At 40.7% G+C, this 25512-nt stretch overlaps 1 protein-coding gene across 1 annotated transcript in view; it reads right to left on the bottom strand.

The window, feature by feature from the left end:
* Nucleotides 1-22643, bottom strand: part of LOC138371373 (uncharacterized) — a 74153-nt gene extending 51510 nt beyond the window's left edge. Inside the window, exons 1-2 of the mRNA XM_069336156.1 lie at nt 22244-22643; nt 1895-1964 (exon numbers count right to left, since the gene is read on the bottom strand). Coding sequence (XP_069192257.1) covers nt 1895-1900 — 6 coding nt within the window. The 5' untranslated portion in view covers nt 1901-1964; nt 22244-22643. The remainder of the gene's footprint in view (nt 1-1894; nt 1965-22243) is intronic.
* Between the last annotated feature and the right edge of the window lie 2869 nt (nt 22644-25512).

Below are 25512 nucleotides of genomic sequence, written 5' to 3'. Positions count from 1 at the left end.
GTACCTAAACAATAGAAAGCAGAGAGTTACAGTGAGGGGTGAGACCTCAGACTGGCGTGAAGTCACCAGTGGAGTCCCACAGGGCTCTGTACTTGGACCTATCCTGTTTCTGATATACGTAAATGATCTCCCAGAGGGTATAGACTCATTCCTCTCAATGTTTGCTGACGACGCCAAAATTATGAGAAGGATTAAGACAGAGGAGGACAGTTTGAGGCTTCAAGAAGACCTGGACAAGCTGCAGGAATGGTCGAACAAATGGCTGTTAGAGTTTAACCCAAGCAAATGTAATGTAATGAAGATAGGGGTAGGAAGCAGGAAACCAGATACAAGGTACCATTTGGGAGATGAAATACTTCAAGAGTCAGAGAGAAAGACCTGGGGGTTGGTATCACGCCAGACCTGTCCCCTGAAGCTCATATCAAGAGGATAACATCAGCAGCATATGCCAGGTTGGCTAACATAAGAACGGCCTTTAGAAACTTGTGTAAGGAATCTTTCAGAACATTATATACCGCATATGTCAGACCAATCCTGGAGTATGCGGCTCCAGCATGGAGTCCATATCTAGTCAAGCATAAGACTAAAATGGAAAAGGTTCAAAGGTTTGCCACCAGACTAGTACCCGAGCTGAGAGGTATTAGCTACGAGGAGAGACTACGGGAATTAAACCTCACTTCGTTGGAAGACAGAAGAGTTAGGGGGGACATGGTCACCACATTCAAGATTCTCAAGGGAATCGACAGGGTTGATAAAGACAGGCTGTTTAACACAAGGGGCACACGCACTAGGGAACACAGGTGGAAACTGAGTGCCCAAATGAGCCACAGATATATTAGAAAGAACTTTTTTAGTGTCAGAGTGGTTGACAAATGGAATGCATTAGGAAGTGATATGGTGGAGGCTGACTCCATACACAGTTTCAAGTGTAGATATGATAGAGCCCAATAGGCTCAGGAACCTGTACACCTGTTGATTGACAGTTGAGAGGCGGGACCAAAGAGCCAGAGCTCATCCCCCGCAAGCACAACTAGGTGAGTACACTACCCGAGAACATCACCATCACTACACTACTCTTGGTGCCTCGGCGGCGTGTTCCATGCGGCGGCGCTTGGCTGGGCGAGACACTGCTGACGTAACAAATTCTTGCCCAGTAACACCACTGGTACTGGCACCAGGCTCGGTAACACTATGTTCTGATTCCACTTCACTAAAACCAGAAAAAGAGTCACCTTCCTCTGACTTGTTACCGAAAATATCCTCAGACTCTAAATAATCACATGAACTGTGTGGTCGAGGGTGAATTGGAGTAGACACTGGGCTAAGTGGTATGGGTGAGCATACAGTATAGGCCTCGCCATGGGAGGCGGCTGTATCTCATTTTCACTGTCAGTGCTACTATCATCGGTCAATTGTGTGTAGTCTTTATCAATATCAGTTATCAAAATTACTTTCCTCACCATCAGAAAATAATTCACTGGTTATTTGCTCTTGGACGAGTGATTGCGTGGTGCGCGCCCGATAAGCGTTCGGCCGTGCGCTCGACATGGTGGCTGCTGGGTAACTGATGCCTCCCACGCGATGGTAGTGTGAGCTGGATTTTTTTTTACAAAATGGTGTCTGTTTACTATAACCCCTAAGCAGCGTATGGGAGTCCCCTCTACCCGCGGGCCTTTCAAATCTTGCGCGGTACTCCAATGCATCATATGATGTGGAGCACAAGTTACTGCAAGTCACTTAACCCATCATATGATGTGTTGCGCACTTAAAGGGTTAATACGCTCAGCATCACTAGTTAATGGCAACATAATAAATATACTTACCATCACTAGTTAATAACAATATGATACACACACACACACTGGTAGTACAGTAAGAATAAAACTGTCCTTACCATCATTAATGGGCAGAAGTTGTGTCTGCTATCGTCCTTGGGAGCCGAGCAGAGATGGAAGCAGTATTACCTATTAGGCAAAATAAAACAAATTTAAGGTTTCTATGACTAAATTTTTCCCACCAAAACATAGTACATTTTTAGAAAAATTTAATAATATTTTTTAGGTATTGTACTTTGAGCAAAAGTAAGGAGGGTGGGCAGGAGTAAGGAGGGTGGGCAGGAGTATGGAGGGTGGGCAGGAGTAAGGAGGGTGGGCAGGAGTAAGGAGGGTGGGCAGGAGTATGGAGGGTGGGCAGGAGTAAGGAGGGTGGGCAGGAGTAAGGAGGGTGGGCAGGAGTATGGAGGGTGGGCAGGAGTATGGAGGGTGGACAGGAGTATGGAGGGTGGGCAGAAGTAAGAAAGGTGGGCAGGAATAAGGCGGGTGGGCAGGAGTAAGGAGGGTGGGCAGGAGTATGGAGGGTGGGTAGGAGTAAGGAGGGTGGACAGGAGTATGGAGGGTGGGCAGGAGTAAGGAGGGTGGGCAGGAGTAAGGAGGGTGGGCAGGAGTATGGAGGATGGGCAGGAGTAAGGAGGGTGGGCAGGAGTAAGGAGGGTGGGCAGGAGTAAGGAGGATGGGCAGGAGTATGGAGGGAGGGCAGGAGTAAGGAGGGTGGGCAGGAGTAAGGAGGGTGGACAGGAGTATGGAGGGTGGGCAGGAGTAAGGAGGGTGGGGCAGGAAAGGGGAAGGGGGTATGGGCGGGTTCTCGGTTGCCTCCCCTCCCTCTCTAACAGCCTACGTAATACAAACCACATGCATTAACCCTAAAGCTGCTACAGCCTGGGCTGTAAAAGCTGGGGCTGGGCAAAAAATATTTGAATTATGTGAAAATTAATATTAAATGTTAGACAAATCTCCAACTTATTGGCATAAGCGTCATGCAAGTTTCATCCTAATATTTTCAAAAATGTATTTTAGACAATTTTTTTTTAAAAGGAGAACATTTTGTTGATAAGGAGAACAGCTCCTATTAACTGGAACTGAGGGATAATGCAGTAATAAAGAGATGCAAGCACTTGTACAATGTACAAAGAAGAAGAATAGTAGCAAGAAGTGTCCACAAAGTGGATATGCAGCTGGTGCCTGTATAGCATTGCTGAGTGATGCATCATAATACCAATAATAATGAGTATGTTATCATGCTCTATTTTGTTAAATATCATAAAAATGTATTGCCTAATGTTAATATCTGTTACTGTCACCAATATCCAAAAAATATATATATTTTTTATCTCCCTTGTTTATTATCTCATTTTGATGTAACCTCTACATCCTGGAGAGTGCATACCCATCCCTAACTATGTCAAGATAGAATGAAATTGGTCACCCAATAAATCAGTCACAACTGGCAGAACTTGGGACTTTGAATTTCTTTTGACTGAGTTTTTCACAGATTTCAAATTCTATTTTCTTTGTCTCTTTAGGCGGTTTTTGATGATCAGGGCTTTATCACTTTTATAAAGTACAGTAGGCACCTCGATTAACGAGCGGCTGTATCTAAGATCATTTCGAGTAACGAGTGAGCCACTCACAGCAAATTTGTCTCTATTGACGAGCTTCACCTCTATTAACGAGCAAAACCACATGGTGCTTCCTAGCGTCTCGCGGGTTCTCACAAATTCTCGGACGCCTCCGACGCCAGTGTTGTTGTTGTATCGCGCATGACAAGCATCCCTCTGCATTTATTTGTGCTTTTCTTTCAGTATTTTGTGGTTTTGTGAAAACAATTTGTAACGCAAGATGTCGCCAAAGAAGCTGCTTGTTAAAGATAGTCTTGTCAAGAGGAAGAAACACACAATTACTATGGATTTGAAGAAGGAAATTATAGCAAAGCATGAGCGTGGTGTCTGTGTGACTGATCTCACAATGGAGTATGGCAGATCCTCATCAACAATTTGCACCATTAGTAAGGGGGTAGGAGGTAAGGGAGGATGCTGCCTCTTTCAGTGAGATCAGGGAAGTGTTGGGAATGTTTGAAAAGGTGACCGCATTCTTGGAAAAGCTGCCCTGATAAAGCAGTGACAACCTTGTGTGTGAACATGTTTAATGACAATTTGCCGACTCGTTTTAGGAACATCCTAAAACAAAGACAAGAGCAATTGTCAATAGATACGTTCTTTGGAAAAGTAGAGAAAAGAAGAGCCAGTGATAGTGATCCACAATCCGGTCCCAGTGGGGAGAAATTCCCGAGAGAGCCCCCCTGATTCAGAGGTGGATTCTCCTGCCACACCATAACCCCTCTCCTCCTTCCCACCTCCCCATCGTCTCATTCAAGCAAGCAACGACTCTTCATAAGGTAAACATGAAAATAGTACAACAAAACATTCATAAATACATGTGCAGTATTATATTTACATTATAAAATGTCATACAAGTATGGATATTTTTGTGAGTGGAACGGATTAAATTTATTTCCTTTATTTTATATGGGGAAATTTGTTTCTAAAGACGAGTTTTCCACATAACGAGCTCGGTGCCAGAAAGGATTAAACTCGTTAATCGAGGTGCCACTATATATATTTTTATCCCCTAAATCATTATAATTTTTCCTATACAGTATTTAGTTTTTTTTTTTTTTTGGGGTGGGGGGTATTTTTTCTTGACATCATTCCAACACATATTGACCTACAACTTTCACATATTTGAGTACGAATGCCAAACAACGTTTATTAAAACATATAAGTAAATTAATGAATTAGAACTACCTTATTCATTATCGATAAATTTAACTTCAATTATCTCTAAAACTTTGAGTCAGCTTCAAAAAATTCAGTTTCTGACCGATTCTCACGATTTTTACAAATATTGTGCACAGTTGTCTGTTCTACAATCCTATTAGAATGGATTTTTCACAAACCCTGAACATTTGTAGCTATCAATTTTTTTTCTAAATTTGGCGCATAATTCAAATGCCACATTGATGATATTTTTTACAGTAAACTAAACTGAAAACATATATTCTAAATCTATGAAAATGAAGATCATATACTATTCTGAGAGCATAATAACACCAAATGAACAATTAGTGATAGTTTATATTTTTGCAGCTTATCTCAATATCTGAAGTTTTCAATATTCAATTTTATAATTATTTTTTATTTTCTTACTTTACAAGTTACGTTTATGATCATTTAGACAAAGTTGCAGGATTTGCTAGTATGCACAAAAACTTGGAAAGCATTAGAGCAAATTTGAGAAATTGAACTTTGCCATCAGGTCCTGTTGTATATGTATGCCATGCACAGCTTAAGGGTTAATACAGAACTGTACTGTATAAAATGCATAAAACTTCAAACTAACAATATTTCTCTAATTATAACAATAATAATATTTTAAATAAAACAACTTGTAACAGTCAATATGTACATTAAATTTTGAGTATGCCTATAAAATAAGCACAGGTCATGTCAACGCATTGGGCCTGGATGAGATGGCTGGCACCATGTGCTTCTCCTCTTCCTGGGGTAAAAACGTCGGGCTCGCGCGTGAAGGATTTTGTGATAAATTTGAACAATTTTTACTGTTTGAACTCATTTAATCTATCAAGATGTCTCAGAGCAGCATTCATGGTATTGAAGGTATAAAATAAAAGAGAAAACATTTGTCAATTGATCAGACAGTTGACTTAACAGAGAAAGCAGAGCGTGGATACTCTGTCACTCGACTCGCCCAAGAATTCAACATTGGTAAAGCTACAATTTGTGATATAAAAAAGCAGAAGGATAATATTAAGAAATTCTTTGCTCAAACTGATGCAATAGGCAACAGGAAAAATTGAGGCCTGCTAAGTATACGGATTTGGACTCGTCTGTATTTAAATGGTTTACACAGCATGGTGTGAAAGGAATTGCTGTTTCAGTTGATTCTATTAGAAATGCAGCTGAAAGACTTGCTGTAAAGTTAAACATTGACAATTTCAAGGCTAGCACTGAATGGGTATGTCAATTTAAAGAAAGGTATGGCATCATTAACAAGAAAATTTGTGGCGAGGCATTAAGTGCAGATGTTGGAAGTGCTAATGCATATAAGCATAAACTTTCTCAGCACATTATATCTAATAATCTAAGCTGGTTTTAAGTGTACAATGCAGATGTAACAGGCTTTAACTGGAAATGCCTTCAAAGAAACACTTTGACCTTCAGGCTTGAGAAGAGTATTCCTAGTTGCAAGGTAAAGAAGGAAAGAATTTCAGCATTATTGTGCTGTAACGCAGATGGCAGTCACCGAACAAAGTGCGCAATTGTTGGGAAATCTGCCAACCTCAGAGCATTGAAAAACTGCATGAACAGATTACCTGTCATCTACTACAACACAAAAAATGCCTGGTTCACACAGATTATTTTTGAGGATTGGTTCCAGAATCATTTTTGTAAAGAAGTAAAAAAGCAGCAGATCAATATGTGTAGAATTCATCCTGCTGAGGTAAAGGCAATGTTGTTGACTGACAATGCCCCAGCTCACCCCATTGCTAAATTAACATCGCCTGATGGCAAAATAACATGTATGGCTTTACCACCAAACACTACATCTGTAATACAGCCCATGGATTAGGGGTTATCTATGCTCTCAAAGGCTTTATAAAAGAGCTATGAATTCAGATATTTTGGAAGTTCTGCTCTCTGAGGAAGACGAGATGCCTAATAAGGATACGAAGTTTAGTAGAACACTAGAAAATTTCAAGAAATATTCAATTAAAGATGCAATTTACAACTAGGCCAAGGAATGGAGCGAGTTGAAGGTCACCACATAAAAGAATGCATGGAATAAAATTCTGAGTCCGGTACCTGGTTAGAATAAAGACGAAGATGACTATGATTTTGAGTGCTTTGATAATGCGATTTTTGAGACATTCAGAGATGAAGGTGAGGAAGATTTGCAACTTTCTGATGTGACTGAGTGGTTAGATAATGATGCTGATGATCCAGGTTATATTGAATTAACTGATACTGAGATTATCCAGTGTGTTACTGGTAATAATGATGAGGATGTGAAAGAGGAAGATGATAGTGTGTTACCTATTCCATATGCTGCATCATTGCAAAAGGTTAATGATCTGCTTGATTTGGTTGATGTAACTGATAATGAAGAGCTGACAGATTATTACCAGCACCTAAAGGACATGAAAGATATTATAATGAAACTCACAACAAAGAAACAAACTAAGATTCAAAAGTTTTTGGTACGGTTTCACAGTAGGCCTACAGGACCAGCACCCAGCACTAGCAAGGACTCATGATCCGAGGATGCCCAGGCAATTGGACCAGCACTAGCAAGGACTCGCCTCCTGAGAATGTCCAGGCAACTGGACCAGCACCCAGCACTAGCAAGGACTCACCTGCTGAGGATGCCCAGGCAACTGGACCAGCACCCAGCACTAGCAAGAACACACCTTCTAAGGATGTACAGGCCACTGGACCAGCACTAGCAAGGACACACCTTCTAAGGATGTCCAGGCCACTGGACCAGCACCCAGCACTAGCAAGGACTCACCTTCCGAGGATACCCAGGCAACTGGACCAGCACCCAGCACTAGCAAGGACTCACAGGCAACTGGACCAGCACCCATCACAAGCAAGGACTCACCTTCCGAGGATGCCCAGGCAACTAGACCAGCACCCAGCACTAGCAAGGACTCACCTTCCGAGGATGCCCAGGCAACTGGACCATCACCCAGCACAAGCAAGGACTCACCTTCCGAGGATGCCCAGGCAACTGGACCAGCACCCAGCACTAGCAAGGACTCACCTTGCGTGCGTGAGGGCCAGAGACCAAACGACACAAAAATGGAATCAATACAGGAAGAGGCCGAACCCCCAAACATACCAGCAATACAAAGATGCGAGAAACAACTACACGGCAGTGAGGAGAGAGGCAGAAAGAAATTTTGAAAAAGGGATTGCAGACAAATGCAAAACAGAACCAGGTCTGTTCTATAAATTCATAAACAACAAATTGCAGGTAAAGGATAATATTCAGAGGTTGAAAATGGGAAATAGATTCACGGAAAATGAAAAGGAAATGTGTGAAACATTAAACAAAAAGTTCCAAAGTGTGTTTGTACAAAATGAAATCTTCAGGGAACCAGATACAATAAGAATTCCAGAGAACAACATAGAGCACATAGAGGTGTCCAGAGAAGAAGTGGAAAAAATGCTCAAGGAGCTAAATAAGAACAAAGCAGTTGGTCCAGATGGAGTTTCACAATGGGTTCTGAGAGAATGTGCACCTGAGCTCAGCATTCCTCTTCAACTGATTTTTCAGGCATCCCTGTATACAGGAGTTGTAGCTGATATGTGGAAAAAGGCTAACATAGTTCCAATCGACAAAAGTGGAAGCAGAGAAGACCCCCTTAATTATAGACCGGTATCATTAACAAGTGTAATAGTCAAAATATTGGAAAAAAATAACTAAAACTAAATGGGTAGAACACCTGGAGAGAAATGATATAATATCAGACAGACAGTATGGTTTTCGATCTGGAAGATCCTGTGTATCGAATTTACTCATTTTCTATGATCGAGCAACAGAGATATTACAGGAAAGAGATGGTTGGGTTGACTGCATCTATCTGGACCTAAAAAAGGCTTTCGACAGAGTTCCACATAAGAGGTTGTTCTGGAAACTGGAAAATATTGGAGGAGTGACAGGTATGCTTCTAACATGGATGAAAAATTTTCTGACATAGAAAAATGAGGGCTGTGATCAGAGGCAATGTATCGGACTGGAGAAATGTCACAAGTGGAGTACCACAGGGTTCAGTTCTTGCACCAGTGATGTTTATTGTCTACATAAATGATCTACCAGTTGGTATACAGAATTATATGAACATGTTTGCTGATGATGCTAAGATAATAGGAAGGATAAGAAACTTAGATGATTGTCATGCCCTTCAAGAAGACCTGGACAAAAGTACATGGAGTGCCACTTGGCAAATGGAATTTAATGTTAATAAATGCCATGTTATGGAATGTGGAATAGGAGAACATAGATCCCACACAACCTATATATTATGTGAGAAATCTTTAAAGAATTCTGATAAAGAAAGAGATCTAGGAGTGGTTCTAGATAGAAAACTATCACCTGAGGACCACAAAGAATATTGTGCGAGGAGTCTATGCTACGCTTTCTAACTTCAGAATTGCTGTTAAATACATGGATGGCGATATACTAAAGAAATTGTTCACGACTTTTGTTAGGCCAAAGCTAGAATATGCAGCAGTTGTGTGGTGCCCATATCTTAAGAAGCACATCAACAAACTGGAAAAGGTGCAAAGACATGCTACTAAGTGGCTCCCAGAACTGAAGGGCAAGAGCTACGAGGAGAGGATAGAGGCATTAAATATGCCAAAACTAGAAGACAGAAGAAAAAGAGGTGATATGATCACTACATACAAAATAGTAACAGGAATTGATAAAATCGATAGGGAAGATTTCTTGAGACCTGGAACGTTAAGAACAAGAGGTCATAGATATAAACTAGCTAAACACAGATGCCGAAGAAATATAAGAAAATTCACTTTCGCAAACAGAGTGGTAGACGGTTGGAACAAGTTAGGGGAGAAGGTGGTGGAGGCCAAGACCGTCAGTAGTTTCAAAGCGTTATATGACAAAGAGTGCTGGGAAGACGGGACACCACGAGCGTAGCTCTCATCCTGTAACTACACTTAGGTAATTATCTGCTGAGGATACCCAGGCCACTAGACCAGCACCCAGCACTAGCCATAACTTACCTGGGAGTACCAATTGAGCTGTACAGCACAGTTCTAATGACATTAAATGTACAAAGTGTAGTTTATGATATAAGTGTACTGCAGTAGTGTGATTCTAGTGGTCTGTACTTTATGTACAGACCGTAGTGTATAATGTACATTTGTTAGAAAAGTTACTGTTCTTTAAACAATTTATATTCATACGTGTGGCACTCTCAGGATATTAAGGCTAACAAAGTTTGCACTACAAAACTCAACTGGTAGGGTAAGTACAGTACTGTAACGTGCAATATCAATTTATTTCATTGCAATTCAAATTCTTGGTTATTTAAATTTTTCAAAAGGCAAATGTGTACTGGCATATGTATTATTAATTTTTTTTTTTTTTTTGGGGGGGGGGGAGGGGGATGCTGGGGCCGGATTGATGGAATGAATTCCACGCTGAAATGAATCGGCTACGCCCCCATATAGTTCGTTCAAGCGAGGGCACACTGTATTACTCATATAATTTCTACATTTACTGTCTACATTTAATGTCATTTAATTATACGCATTTCTTTGATAAAGTGTTTACTCGTGTCCTTTATGATCTTGGTTATTTGTAAGTGCTGGCCTCATTAACCTTAAATTATAGTATGTTTATGTTACTCTATGTTCTGATATGTTCCGAGAAAATGTCATGAGGAGCAGTTCTAAAATACACCTTGTATTTCCATTCAGTAATTAATGTAAATAAACTACTGTACTGTTGCTAGAACTACTGACTCCGTAATGTAATAATCTATGCCAGTACTCTGACTATACTCTGTACCTGTAAAGTAAGGCTGTAAAGTACCTGTACATATTTTTTGTCAATTTTACTGTAAATTATCTACTTAAAATTATCTGTTAGTTTAAGGACTTCCCCGAAACTCTATGCGTGCTAATGGCTTTACAGGAATGTAAAATCAACTTCATTTCTATGTTCTCTCTTAACCCCTAATGTACCTTCTTGCATATAAATAAATAAATAAATGCTTGTCATCCTTATGTATCACCTTTGTATTAATTTTTTATTTTCCTTGAACATTCTCATTTTGTTAACTTACTTCTCTTATAGTATTAAGTGTTTTACCCCATCACAACAATAATTAAAAAATTTCTATATTACTATTAATTTTGCCCGAAACGCTTTGCGTAATAGTGGCTTCATTAGTATGTGTAACTGCTGTCCCTTCAATTGAACAATACTCTTATTACACATAGAAATCACAATAGCGTGATGCATCAAATTTTTTTATTTATTTATTTAATTATTTAATTATTTATATACAAGGTACATTGGGTTTGTGAGAATACATAGCATGGTATTTACAATCTTGTAAAGCCACTAGTATGCGCAGCGTTTCGGGCAGGTCCTTAATCTAACAGATAATTTTAAGTAGGTAAATTCTAGCGGAATTGATAAAATAACAGATTCATTGCAAGAGAGAAAAAAAGTTAGATGAGAGAGATTAGTAGGAATATTAGAGCACATTGTTATATTAAAGTTCTGATTGCTTGCATTGACAGCTTGATTGGAAATTTAAACGAAGATTAATAGGCACCATACAGCAAATTGAAAGCACATATAAGAAGACAGCAATGATAACAATGGTAAAGTTGTTTGGGTTGGGTACATGAAGATTGGGAGATTGGGTAGCACTAGATACATTGCAATTTTAAAGCAACAAGGTAAAAAAACTATGCAGATGAGATTAGGTACTTTTTAGTTTTGTTTTTGAATGATGCAAAAGTTGGACAGCTTTTCAATTTATTAGGGAGTGAGTTCCATAGACTAGATCCCATTATTTGCATAGATTGTGTGTGTACAGATTAAGTTTGACTCTGGGGATAACAAAGCGATATTTATTTCTGTTGTGGTGATAATGGGTCCTATTATATCTGTCCAGGGAGAGTTTCAGAACATGATTTGCATTTAAGAACAGGCCTTTGTAAATGTAGTTGACACAAAAGAATGTGTGGAATGAGATTATGTTTAGCATGTTTAGGGAGTTAAACAAGGGGGCTGAGTGTTGTCTGAAAACAGAATTTATTATTCTGATAGCAGATTTTTGCTGGGGGATGATGGACCTGAGGTGGTTTGCAGTGGTTGAACCCCATGCACAGATACCATAATTAAGATAGTGATAGATTAGTGCATAATATAGTGAGATGAGAGCAGAGTTAGGTACATAGTATCTGATTTTGGAGAGTATACCAACTGTTTTAGACTTTCTTAGTTATGTGTTGTATGTAGGTGCTGAAGTTGAGTCTCTTATCTAGGAATAGGCCAAAAAACTTTCCATCATTTCTATTACTAATGTTAACATTGTCTATGTGAAGCTGAATTGCATTTGTTGATTTGCTTCCAAATAAGATGTAGTAGGTCTTTTCTATGTTAAGTGTTAGTTTGTTGGTTGACATCCATAAGTGGACTTTTTTTTAGTTCATTATTAACAGCATTATTTAGTGTATGTGGGTTGGGGTTAGAGTAGATGAGGGTAGTATCATCAGCAAACAATATAGGTTTCAGAATGTTGGTGACATTAGGCAGACCAATGATGTATATAAGAAATTGGAGAGGTCCCAAGATGCTGCCCTGTGGCACTCCAATGGTTAGGTAAAGTAGGAGAGGATATATCATTGATGGCTACACATTGGTGTCTATCACTAAGATAGGATTGGATATAGTCCAGGGCATGGCCTCGGACTCCATAATGATGCAGTTTACACAAGAGGTAGTTGTGATTAACAGTATCAAAGGCCTTTTTCAGGTTAATGAAGAGTCCAGTCGTTAACTCATTTTTGTCAAGGGCTGAGTAAATTATATCAAGGAGACTAATAATTGCGTCGCTAGTACTCTTTTGGGAGTGGAAGCCAAACTGACAGGGGCCGGGTATGTCAAATTTTACGAGGTATGAGTAGAGCTGTTTGTAGATAATTTTTTCAAATATTTTTGATAGTATGGGTAGGTTTGATATGAACAAATTTGAAATGAGTTTGTTTGTTTGTTTGTTTCATTTCAAGTTTGATATGAACAAATCCACAAGAGCCGTGACGAGGGTTCGAACCTACGTCCGAGAGTGTGTAATGAAGTAAGGGCAAAGAGGTAGAACAGATTATTGACAGAGCTCAGGTGCATGGGGGAATTGTGTAAAAACCTGGTTTGTGTCTCGGAGAGACTGCAAGATCCGTGGTAGGTCAAGTTGATTTCTCGGTTGCAATTCTTATCCGTGTCATAGCTCAGTCGATTAACCACCATGCTGCGCCGAGTTTATTGTGAAATTCCCCCTGTGCGCATGAAATAAAGTGTTCCCAAAAATTCATTTTTTCTTTGTAAAATGATAAATTCCCTTCCCTGAACATGTCTGTGAGGAGATGGTTCACCAGCTCACTTACAATAGTGCTCTTATGCCTGTGGAGGCCAGTACACTTGTTAAGTGTGCGGACTTAAGCTTGGTAACCAGCAACCGAAACATCTAGTGTTTGGGCTCATGTGAGAGCCCCATTCATCAGCAGTCCAGAAATGTTACCCTGGCCGGAGTAGAACATCTGTGGACAGAGATATGCCGATAGCATCATCTCATAGCATGATGATATGAGAGTAGAAGAGATATAGCAGAGATATGCCGATAGCAGAGATATGCCGATAGCAACCAGGAGGCCTGGTCGACGACCGGGCCGCGGGGACACTATGCCCCAGAAGCACCTCAAGGTAACCTCATTGTATGGCTTGAGCGAGACTCAACTTTGCGCGGGAACAGCTAGGCCCCAGGCGTGGGGTGAGCTGTGGGCCTCCCGCGCGCTAGCCAGTCATCGTCATGGAAACAGCTGCCATCTTAGTAAACATCTTGAGCCGCCATGTTGGTCGGCCATCTTGGAGTTGCCCTAGGGGCTGTGCTACACCGTCGCTGATTGGTTGAGAGGGGTAGGCCGCTGTATGCCTTCCTCTCATTGGTTATTTCGAGGAGGACGCGGGAATTGCGGGTGTAAGCGTCATTCTGAATATAGCTGCCACTTTGTCAAGACGCTCTCTGTACTCAATTCGGCCAAATTGAGTATAGGGCGTCGTGGTGGGTTGATTACTCAACTGCTTCACCTCCTGCTTCATCGACGACGGGGGTCGTCACAGAATCCGGCCGAAGTTGTTGCTTGGATTGGAGAAAGACATTGTGTACAGTGGGTAGAGGTACAGTGATCTGGGATTGTGGGGTAATGTGCATACGAGCAGTAACAGACTTGTAGATCCCATACCAGTGATTATTAATAATACCTGCTAGTACTCTGTAGCAGTCGATGGGAACGGGGAAATTCGTGTCAGAGTTTTAAGGCAGATTTCCCATGTTTGTGTAAGATGCTATCGTTGTGCGCATCACCTGGGTACGAACGCCTCGCTTTACCGGTGGGTCGAGGGTGCGAACTGAGCCGTGTTGTGAGGGGAGGGGTTCGAGTGCGCGCCAATTGTTCGTAAAATACCACGTGATGTACTATCACCGCCTACGCCACCTACTACTGCCGTGACTGAGGCAGCCACCCGTAGCGGGGTGCCTGATGTATGGGAATGGTGTGTAAGCCGGCAGTATGAATGAGTAAATACCTATGTGTGTATTTCTGGTGATCAGTTAGTCTCTTAAATCTTGAATTCGAAGTCAGGTGTTCCGTCCACATTGTCACGCAGCACCTGTGGAGGTGAAGTGAAGTGTGGACGAGGAGATAATCACCCTTTATTGTCATCTTGTCAGTCCAGAGGGACTTGCGTCTTGTGTACACAGACGTACAGTGTGTGTGTGTGTGTGTGTGGGTACACACGGGAACAGAGTATACATAGATTAGCCACGGACAGAGAGGATGTCCATGTAATAATTATATTCCATTGTGATAATTAAAGCATTTTTGATCGTCCGTGGGATGGAGTGATATCATTTCCATGTGTAGTCTTGCAGGTGTGGAATTCCAACACTGAGCGCTCAGGTTAATGTGTGTGTAACGTCAGTGATTCCTGGCAATGATTATTATGGAGTGTACCACAGTGTGGTCTTAATTTCTTGTATTGTTCCCAGGGATGTGACAAGTGTGATTTATATATATATATATATATATATATATATATATATATATATATATATATATATATATATATATATATATATATATATATATATATATATATGTATTGTGGTTGCAGTATTAACATAATTTTGGTAGAATTTGGTGAGTGACGAGGCTGTCTGGAGAGACCGCCATCGCTCTGTCGAGTAACGTAACTCTCGAGTGTGTTTATCGGCATGCGGGATCGATAAATCACTCACCCATGTGATTTAAGGAGTGCGAGATCTCCTTAGTGTTCCCAATAACGTTTGATAACTGTAGGCTACATGTGTCAGCAGTAATTATATATATATATAATCGTAGTGTCACGGTGCCTAGTGTTATTGTGTTATTTACTGTGGTGATTGCAATGCGTGGACCTATGTTCTAGGGGTTATTGAGAGCACTGGGGTCATTTGCAACAGGAAGTAAGTGTGTGCAGTATTCTAATATTTGGAAATTATAGTACTTGCCGAGTATGTTATTGCAAAGGGGTTGTTATTTGATGGTGATTGTTGCTAGAGTTGAGCAATCACCGTATGTGATTGCAGTTCAGTAAAGTCATTGTGGGGCAGTGTTCTAGAGGGTTCATGTCCTGTATATTATTTTACTAGGTTCTGCAGAATTGTCATTGCAACCGCATTGTAACGTAAATCACTGTGATTTGTTAGTGTGATTTGTCATTGTCGTGGGTGAACTCGGCTGTAGACGAGTACTTGGGTACACATGTATTCTCCTGTTTATCTGGTAGGACATCGAAGTCCAGTATTCAGTGAGGTGATGCGAGGCAATTAATATAACGTAACCAAGGGAACGCCCATTGCTGTAAGAGAATTTGTTCTTTGACAATTTGAGTAACGTAGAATACGTTTGGGTTAATTTACTTTCCTGCAAGCAGCTTCGGTAGTCTCAAGGAGCCTAGCCGTCAGCCGGATAAGAATTAGAGAAATGAAAATATTCTAGATCTGGTCTTTATGAACAATGAAGACATTATCAGAGACATTACAATATCAGATACCACATACTCAGATCATAAGCTCATTGAAGTGCAAACGACCATCAATACTCAGAATAGACCTAAAACGTTGATAAAGCGAGAGGGGCTATTCAGTAAATTCAATTTTAATAATAAATGGATAGACTGGGAGATAATAAACAGGAAACTTACAAACATTCCATGGGAAACTGTTCTAAGTAATACAAGTCCTACAGAAGGAATAGAAAAACTGACTTCGGAAGCGTATCAAGTCTGTCTGAAACATGTTCCTTGAGGAAAGCCAGAAAGAGATCCAACATAGAAAGAGAACGCAGACGACACTACAAACGCAGGAAAAAAATAACGGAACTGATTATGCAGACACAAATTTCCTGTCAAAGAAGGAATAATTTAAATAGGGAGATTGAAGAAATCGAGCGAAAATTGAAACACTCATATGAAACTGAAGAAAGGCAGTTAGAACAGAAAGCAAATCAGGAAATAAAGAAAAGTCCAAAATATTTCTTCACATATGCGAAATCAAAAGCAAAAACCACTGCCAGTATTGGACCTATTCATACAAGTGAAGGTTCATACACGGAGGATGACAAAGAAATTAGTGAAATCCTAAAAAAGCAGTACGAGGACATGTTTAGCACTCCAATAAACATGAAAGTGGAAGATCCAGACAATTTCTTTATGCGGGATATTCAAACCCCTGTAAACATAACTGATATCAACACGAGCGCACTAAATTTTGAAAGAGAAATTGAAAACATGCCCATGCACTCAGCCCCAGGTCCAGACTCATGGAATTCAATATTTATAAAGAAATGCAAAGTGCCGGTAGCACAGGCACTCAGTATAGTGTGGAGGAAGAGCTTGGACACGGGGGAGATACCAGATGCACTTAAAGTAGCAGACATAGCCCCTCTACACAAGGGAGGGAGCAAAGCATTGGCAAAGAATTATAGACCAGTTGCACTAACATCGCACATCATAAAAGTATTTGAGAGAGTGATTAGGAGTCAGGTCACCAATTTCATGGAGACCAATGACCTTCACAACCCAGGCCAACATGGATTTCGAGCGGGAAGATCGTGCCTCTCACAGCTACTTGAGCACTACGACAAAGTCACTGAGGCATTAGAAGAAAAACAGAATGCTGATGTGATATACTCGGACTTTGCAAAGGCTTTCGATAAATGTGACCATGGCGTGACAGCACCCAAAATGAAGTCAATGGGAATAACCGGTAAAGTAGGACGCTGGATACTCGGTTTTCTGTCAAACAGGACTCAGCGAGTAACGGTCAACCATATAAAATCTAGTCCAAGTGCAGTTAAAAGCTCTGTACCTCAGGGTACAGTCCTTGCACTGCTGCTTTTCCTTATTCTTATATCAGATATAGACAAAAATACAAGTCACAGCTTCGTATCATTCTTTGCAGATGACACAAAAATCAGTATGAAAATTACCTCGGCTGAAGACATTGAAAAACTTCAAGCTGATCTTAATAAAGTTTTCGAATGGGCATCAGAAAATAACATGATGTTTAACAGTGATAAATTCCAGGTACTCAGGTACGGTAAAAATCAGGACCTTAAACATAATACAGAGTACAAAACACAATCAAATGTACCCATAGTAGGAAAACAGCATGTAAAGGATTTGGGAATAATAATGTCTGACGACCTAACGTTTAAGGAGCATAACCAAGCAAATATTGAACAGCCAGAAAAATGATAGGATGGATTACGAGAACTTTCAAATCCAGGGATCCCATCACAATGGTTGTACTCTTCAAGTCACTTGTGTTGTCCCGTCTTGAGTACTGCTCAGTACTCACTTCCCCCTTCAGAGCAGGAGAGATTGCTGAAATAGAGGGAATACAGAGAACATATACGGCAAGCATAGACGCGATAAAGCACCTAAATTATTGGGATCGTCTCAAAGCCCTCCAAATGTACTCACTAGAAAGAAGACGAGAGAGATATCAAATAATATACACCTGGAAGATACTGGAGGGCCAAGTACCAAATCTACACAGTAAAATAACAACGTACTGGAGTGAACGACATGGAAGAAAATGCAGAATAGAACCAGTGAAGAGCAGGGGTGCCATAGGCACAATCAGAGAACACTGTATAAACATCAGAGGTCCCCGGTTGTTCAACACCCTCCCAGCAAGCATAAGAAATATTGCCGGAACAACCGTGGACTTTTTCAAGAGGAAACTAGATTTATTCCTCCAAGGAGTGCCGGACCAACCGGGCTGTGGTGGGTATGTGGCCCTGCGGGCCGCTCCAAGCAACAGTCTAGTGGACCAAACTCTCACAAGTCAAGCCTGGCCTCGGGCCGGGCTTGGGGAGTAGAAGAACTCCCAGAACCCCATCAACCAGGTATCAACCAGTATTGTCTGTCGTAATTAATGGTCAGTGGGCCGGGTAATTGACGTGTTTCAGGAAGTCAAAATAATTAACCTCGATCCTTGTTTGATCGACTCACACGAATGCTTCATTGTTCCATTAACGTAACGTCATTATTTATCTGTCTGGAAGTACCGGCACTTGATTGACTCGTGGGAGGAGTAACGTCATTTTAGAATAACGTAAACGTGGAGCTAATTACTGTTATTAGCCACCTGAATTGGTCTGAGTATGGAAGGCTTAGACGGAATTCATACCTTAATGTAAATTGCTGAGCCAGTGTGAAAGGTTGCGTATTTTTATTGTTTAATTATTGATCTTGAGGATAATAATTAATTACTCTAAAGCTAATCACGAGTGATTACCGTTCTCTTAGCACTTTGGACATTGTAAATCAGAGTTTACCATCGCTGAGTGATTAGTAACTGATTAACGTAACTAGTAAAGAGATTAATCAGCTGTCTGGTAGTACAGGGATTAATTAATGGGATTTTCTCACTGAATGCTCGACAGGTAGAGTGTTGTGTAATTTCTGCGTTACTAGTGACAGTTGTAAGAGTTATTAAATTAACGTAAATGCTATTTTGTTATTAACGTAAATGTTATTGTGTTATTAACGTAAATCAATTGTTATTGATTGTTGATCGTCCGTGGCACGGAGTGTTAACGTAAGGATTAATTTGAGGAAGGTTTGCTGGAGTTGCCAGTGAACCCATTAGTTATTGTTGTCATTGAAAGACTATTGATTTGATTGCATTGCATCCGCCATTGCAGGTGTAGACTGCACTGAGGCGTAGAACAGTTAGGAGGTTACTGGAGACGTGTTTCAAAACCCACTGTGTCATTTGTTGTAATTGTGATTATAGATCTGTTAGTTCTTTTTTCTTGATTGATGCCTCTGTGTTCACGCTTATGTTCGAGTTAGTTCATTATGCAGTTCGAGGGGCTGGTGTCTAGCTGTCATTGATAGTGTCACAGGAAGGATTTCGAGTAACGTCATTGACATTTCTTTTTGTTTTGTTGTAGTAGTTAGTACTTTATTGAATAAACTAAGTTGTTATGGTTAACACTGTCTTTTCGTTACACCCCACACACTATTATTGTTATGCATGTGTTCTTCACACTCGACTAATAAAATTGAGACCGATTCTGAGTTTTGGACCAAATATACGGCACCACATAACAATAAATTATTGTTGTGAGAGCCCAGGACCTACTCGTTAGATTCGCTTCAGCGATTGGCGAAGGTCGACGACCAAGTGGAGGGGATTTCAATTTTCATTGGGGTCTCGGCGTTTGCTCGCGCCTAGTCAATTGTTCATACATGGTCCCAAAGTGAGGAATGAGCTGCTTACTACACTGGTGTATTAGCTAAGCAAGTCCTTCCTCAGGCGACCTAATTGAATATCACGACAGGAATAAAGGTTAAAGAATAAAGAAAATTCTTAGAAATTTTCCGAGCTCAATTCCTTATAACAATTTCATTTATTCCACCACTTAAAACTCTCACAATATCTATGTAAAAATAAATACCAAATTCCACTTACTTTGGCTCTGGGGATGTGGACAAGGTGCGTTGTGATGTCATCAGGGGCTGGTCGCCCATGCGTGACACGCCCAGACACGGTCGCGCGGGCCATTCAAGCACCAGATATTGGCACAAATATATTTTCAATTATCTGTTTTATGTATTTCCAATTTGGTTTTATTTGTTTGTTTTTTTATTGTATACCTGGTTGATACCTGGATGATGGGGTTCTGGGAGTTCTTCTACTCCCCAAGCCCGGCCCGAGGCCAGGCTTGACTTGTGAGAGTTTGGTCCACCAGGCTGTTACTTGGAGCGGCCCACAGGCCCACATACCCACCACAGCCCGGTTGGTCCGGCACTCCTTGGAGGAATAAATCTAGTTTCCTCTTGAAAATGTCCACGGTTGTTCTGGCAATATTTCTTATGCTTGTGTGCATATATGATGCATATTTGTATCCTTTACAATATGTATACAGCAGAATGTTCATAATGTTCCATGAAACTGTGATACATGTGTCCACAATAAATGTTTATTGTCGCAATATTACGTGTCAAAAATTCACTAAAATTACAATATGTACAGTTTCACACACTATTTACACAGTAACACACTGTATTACACACTCAGTACTTCGGAAGTGAGTAATAATCAATGAAGTAGTCCAGGGTACACAGCGCAACTTCGCTCTCGTTGCACCAGGTACAGATAGAATTTCGCTTCCTGTTTCTTTGTTCTGTGTGCTTGCAAATAACGCACTCATGTACACCCTTGGCATTAGTACCTGTAGGTAGTATGTAGCCAAGCTTGTAAAATGTAAGGTAGTCTTGAAAAGATTACAGGGAAAGATCAATTTGTAAGGTAGTCATGAAAAGATCCCCTTGTAAGGTCCCACACAAGAAGAGATTCAGCCAGCCTCAAAGAGTGTCCGTCAGTAAAGAAGAGATTCAGCTATTCTTGAAAATATCTATGGAAAACACCACCATGGAAGCCGCTAACACTGCTCATCTATGCTACTTGTATCAGATGCATCATCAATGAATGCAGAAAACGATTCATCTATGTATCATCTAAATAAATTGGAGATAGCATAGATGGGCAAGGGTGGCGCTCAGAGCTACAACTGGATACGCTCGCTGTATCGTCCTCATAGGTGCTGTATCACTTGCATCTGATCTTTGTGTTAGGTCCTATTGCGTCTAGCTTCACCAATATTATGACCCTTATATTCTTTAAACATTAAGGTTTGAATTTCACCGACAAAGCACGATCTTTCAACTTGCGTCGGACAGGTGTTTGGGAGCCAGAGGCGCGTGTGTCACTCGGTACTAACCCAGCCAGCAGCCCTAGGGCATAAGGGGAATTTTTTCCTAGATGGCTACCTCTCACTGGAGGTCCTAAGAGTCCATTTCGTACACAACCAACCTCGCACACATTTAGAATGGGTACGAAAAAATCAAAATGAGCTTTCTCGGTTGGCAAACCGCGTATTCTCGGTTGGCGCAGTTAAGTGGTTAAGGAGCGTCTGGGATCTTCTCTGATGTAGGTTCGAACCCTCTTCACGGCCCTTATGGATTGATTTATTTATTTAATTTATATACAAGAAGGTACATTGTGTTAGAGAATACATAGCATAGTATTTACAATCTTGTAAAGCCACTAGTACGCGCAGTGTTTCGGGCAGGTCATTATCTAACTATTACCTAACAGCTAATTTTAAGTAGGTAAATTCTAGCAGAATTAATAAAATGATAACATACATTGCAAGAAAAAAAATGAGATGAGAGAGAATAGTAAGTATATTAAAGCACATTGGTTTATTAAAGCTCTGGTTGATTACATTGTCAACTTGATTGTTAATTTAAACAAGATTAACAGACACCATACAGCAGATTGATAGCACATATAAGAAGACAGCAATGATCACAATGGTAAAGCCATTATTCATTTATTACTCTTATGTTCTTTGTACACAATCTTTTGAATAATAATAATATTTTTAATATTATTATTTACACATAAAATCACACTAACGTGATATACATCAATGAGAAAATTCACTCGGGCTGTGAGGCGATGCGAACCTGCAATGTTTGCGTCACCTCACAGCCCCAGTGGATTGTTCATTGATGTATATCTCCTTAGTGCGATTTTCTGTGTATCTGAAGATGGGCATACGGTGTTCAACTACAATACTTAACCCCTTCACCTGAGTGCTTAGGGGCCTTACGTAAAACTTGGCCTGGCTTCAGGACTTCCTGTGATATCAGTAGAAATCTGATTGTAAGACTTTTAGGAAGTCAGTGGTGGTACAGTGGTAGAGTATGCAGCTGGCAATGCCTTGGTCGTGGGTTTGCAACACCACACAGTCCCAGTAGATTTTCTCTATTATTATTATTATTATAAAAATTATCATATTCGATAGGCCAATGTCCACACCCCAACACTGCCATAGGCCTATTTCCACACCCCAACAATGCCATAGGCCTATTTCCACACCCCAACAATTGCATGTTGAGGTGTAAGACAATGGTGGAGCAGAAAGTACTCAAGAACTTACGGATGATGAGAGTGCGAGGAACAAGGTGGTCATGTGGAGCCAGTGACTCCTTCCTTCAACAGTTTTGTCTCTCCCTCGTCGTATATCCTCAATGTCTTCAGTGGTGTGGCCTCACCACACACTTACACTGCCATAAGTGTCCTGAGAGTACTGTGGGAGGGACAATTTGGCGGGTATTGTGGACACAGGTCTTTAAGACAGGCGAACTTCACGAGTCGTGGAGACGTCTATAGCAACCTTTGTTGTGATGACGTCACTCGCTCGCTCGCTTACCCGCCACGGTGCTCTTCCCATTTTCTTTGGTTACTGATCTTTGCTGACGTTTAACCTGAGAGCCACTAATACTGGTGGCCTCAACGAGGACAGGAAGTTGGCGGCTTGTCAAAGGTCCTACCCATTTGCCTGGATGATCTTTTCTATCTGTATTTTAAAACCCAGTAGAGTTTTGGTGTTTACCTTACCTACTCCTTGGCGGGTAGGCTGTTCCACGGGTTTACAACCATACGGGTGAAGAAGCCTCTCCTGTTTTCTGTCCTACATTTGGCTTGTTGAGCTTGAACCCTTTGCTCCTCGTTCGTATTACATCTGACCTTTTGAAGAAAGTGTCCGGATTGACATCGTCCAAATTGTTGACTTGTGATGGACTCTACTACCGGGACCCTGGACTCTACTACCGGGACCCTGGACTGTACTATCAGGACCCTGGACTGTACTACCGGGACCCTGGACTGTACTACCGGGACCCTGGACTGTTCTACTGGTGTAAGGGGGGCTAGCCTTTAACCCTCACTTTCCTGGTTAAATGCTGGTCGTTACTAAGTAAAACTATATACAGGAACCAGAGTATGTGCTGTGTAGCCTATAATAGTTCACCTCGTCAAGATCTAAACATTTGACAGTTTAGATGTCACGGCTGGAGGATACTGTACCCTTCTATGTTATACTGCAACTCTGAAGTTCTCCGCCACCACCTGCTACCCACTGATTAGTTTCCTCAATTGACGGTGGAGCAGGATACCCTCAACTAGGCATAAACCCCGAAAATGGATCCCCAGTTATCGGAAAAGGATGGGATAAGATTTCGACGTTAGTGTGGGAATTAAATCTAAGTATAAAGGGACTATCTTTGGTATTAAATAAATGCTTGCTGGCTTACAGGGCAGTTATAGCCCCGCTCCTGTGCCAGGTAAGTCCACTACGGGCTCACCATAGCCCGTGTTACTTTGGAACTTTTGTTGTAAGTAGCTGAATCTAAAGCAGCTGCAGGCTTACAGGGGGAACCCAAGTTTCAAACACGGGGACTTAAGATCAACAACAATGAAAAATTATCGTTGGGGAAATTCCACTAAACACCACAAATTCTATAACAGATTTATTACAGCAAAGATTAACACTGAAAATAATGGTAAGTTTCAAACGTTCTATCTGAACACTTCCTAAACTGAATACTGAATACAAAAATGATGTGGACTCTACACTGTACTAAAACTTCAGAGACAGATACCTTAAACACCACAGACAGGCCAGTTGTTCAGCCTTACTCTCTGACAGATGTTGACCCCCAGGAAGCCTCCAACACACACTAACTAACCTCTCCACACTGACCTCTCACAGGCTGACCCAGGCCAGTTGTTCAGCCTTACTCTCTGAGAGATGTTGACCCCCAGGAAGCTTCCAACACACACTAACTAACCTCTCCACAATGACCTCTCACAGGCTGACCCAGGCCAGTTGTTCAGCCTTACTCTCTGAGAGATGTTGACCCCCAGGAAGCCTCCAACACACACTAACTAACCTCTCCACACTGACCTCTCACAGGCTGACCCAGGCCAGTTGTTCAGTCTTACCCTCTGAGAGATGTTGACCCCCAGGAAGCCTCCAACACACACTAACTAACCTCTCCACACTGACCTCTCACAGGCTGACCCAGGCTAGTTGTTCAGCCTTACTCTCTGAGAGATGTTGACCTCCAGGAAGCCTCCAACACACACTAACTAACCTCTCCACACTGACCTCTCACAGGCTGACCCAGGCTAGTTGCCAGATTAATCTTTGAAAATGATTATTAACTAAAATCCAGTATTTGTCACTGAAGGTGACTTTATTATTCCAAAACAATTGGGATTTATCTAGATACAAGAGCCAGATTAATTACAATATTCAGTAGCACTTGTATTTCACTAATTACATGATTTGATAATTACGATAATTACATGATACCTCAACTATGGTATTTGTGCTTGGGGTTCTACTACCCAAAATCATTTACGTCCTCTCATTACCCAACACAAAGCTGCTATTAGGACAATATCCAACTCTGGCCCCAGACAGCACTCGGTACCCTTACTCAAATCTCTGAATATGTTAGATATTAAGTCACTGCACATTCTCTCATGTGTATTATACATATATAAAACGCTGAACTGTAATGCCAATCCTGACCTCAAAAGCTTCATTGAAGGTTGTAACAGAACCCATGAGCACCACACCAGGAATAAATACAGTTTTGATATTCCTAGAGTACGTCTTAATCAAACTAGAAATGCTCTACAAATCAAGGGACCCAGAATGTGGAATGACCTTCCCAACCATGTTAAAGACTGTACCTCTCTCAACCAGTTTAAGATAAAAACTAAACACTACCTAATAAATTCCCTGTAACCCACCTCACTCCTTTATTGTCAACCCATGTCTGTTATTTTATTTTATTATTATTACTTTTTTTTTTTTTTTTAATCAACACTGTTTGTCAACCTATTGTATTTGTGCTGCTTTTTCAGTCATGTTCCCCCTTTTTTTATCTTTATTTGTATTTGTTTTCAACACTTTTTATTCTTTATGCTCAATTAGTATTAAGTTCTAGATATTAATGTTTTTCTTGCCCGAAACGCATTGCGTAATAGTGGCTTTAGGCATTGTATGTACTAGCTCTATCTGTATATCAATCCATTAATGTAACATCACTTGTATGTATGTACCTTACCTGAATAAACATATTTATTTATTTATTTATTTATTATTTATTTAGGAAACTAGACTGGGTACTTATTTTCCAATGACGAAATACTTTTTCATATATACAAATCTTACTGAAGTCAAATGCTTCTTAGGTAACATACAAGACTTATTCTCTGTTCTCAATTGACGTTAATTTTAACATAAGTGCTTAACCATGATTGATAATTCCTCCTAATTCTGTAATATCTTTCATAATTCAAGTTCAAGTATGTTTATTGAGATAAGCAATAAATACATCTCAAAGGGATAGA

Source organism: Procambarus clarkii, chromosome 35 (genome assembly GCF_040958095.1).
Source record: "Procambarus clarkii isolate CNS0578487 chromosome 35, FALCON_Pclarkii_2.0, whole genome shotgun sequence".
NCBI classification, from domain to species: domain Eukaryota; kingdom Metazoa; phylum Arthropoda; class Malacostraca; order Decapoda; family Cambaridae; genus Procambarus; species Procambarus clarkii.
Note: the sequence above shows the minus strand (reverse complement) of the source record. Positions and strands in the feature narration are given on the sequence as shown.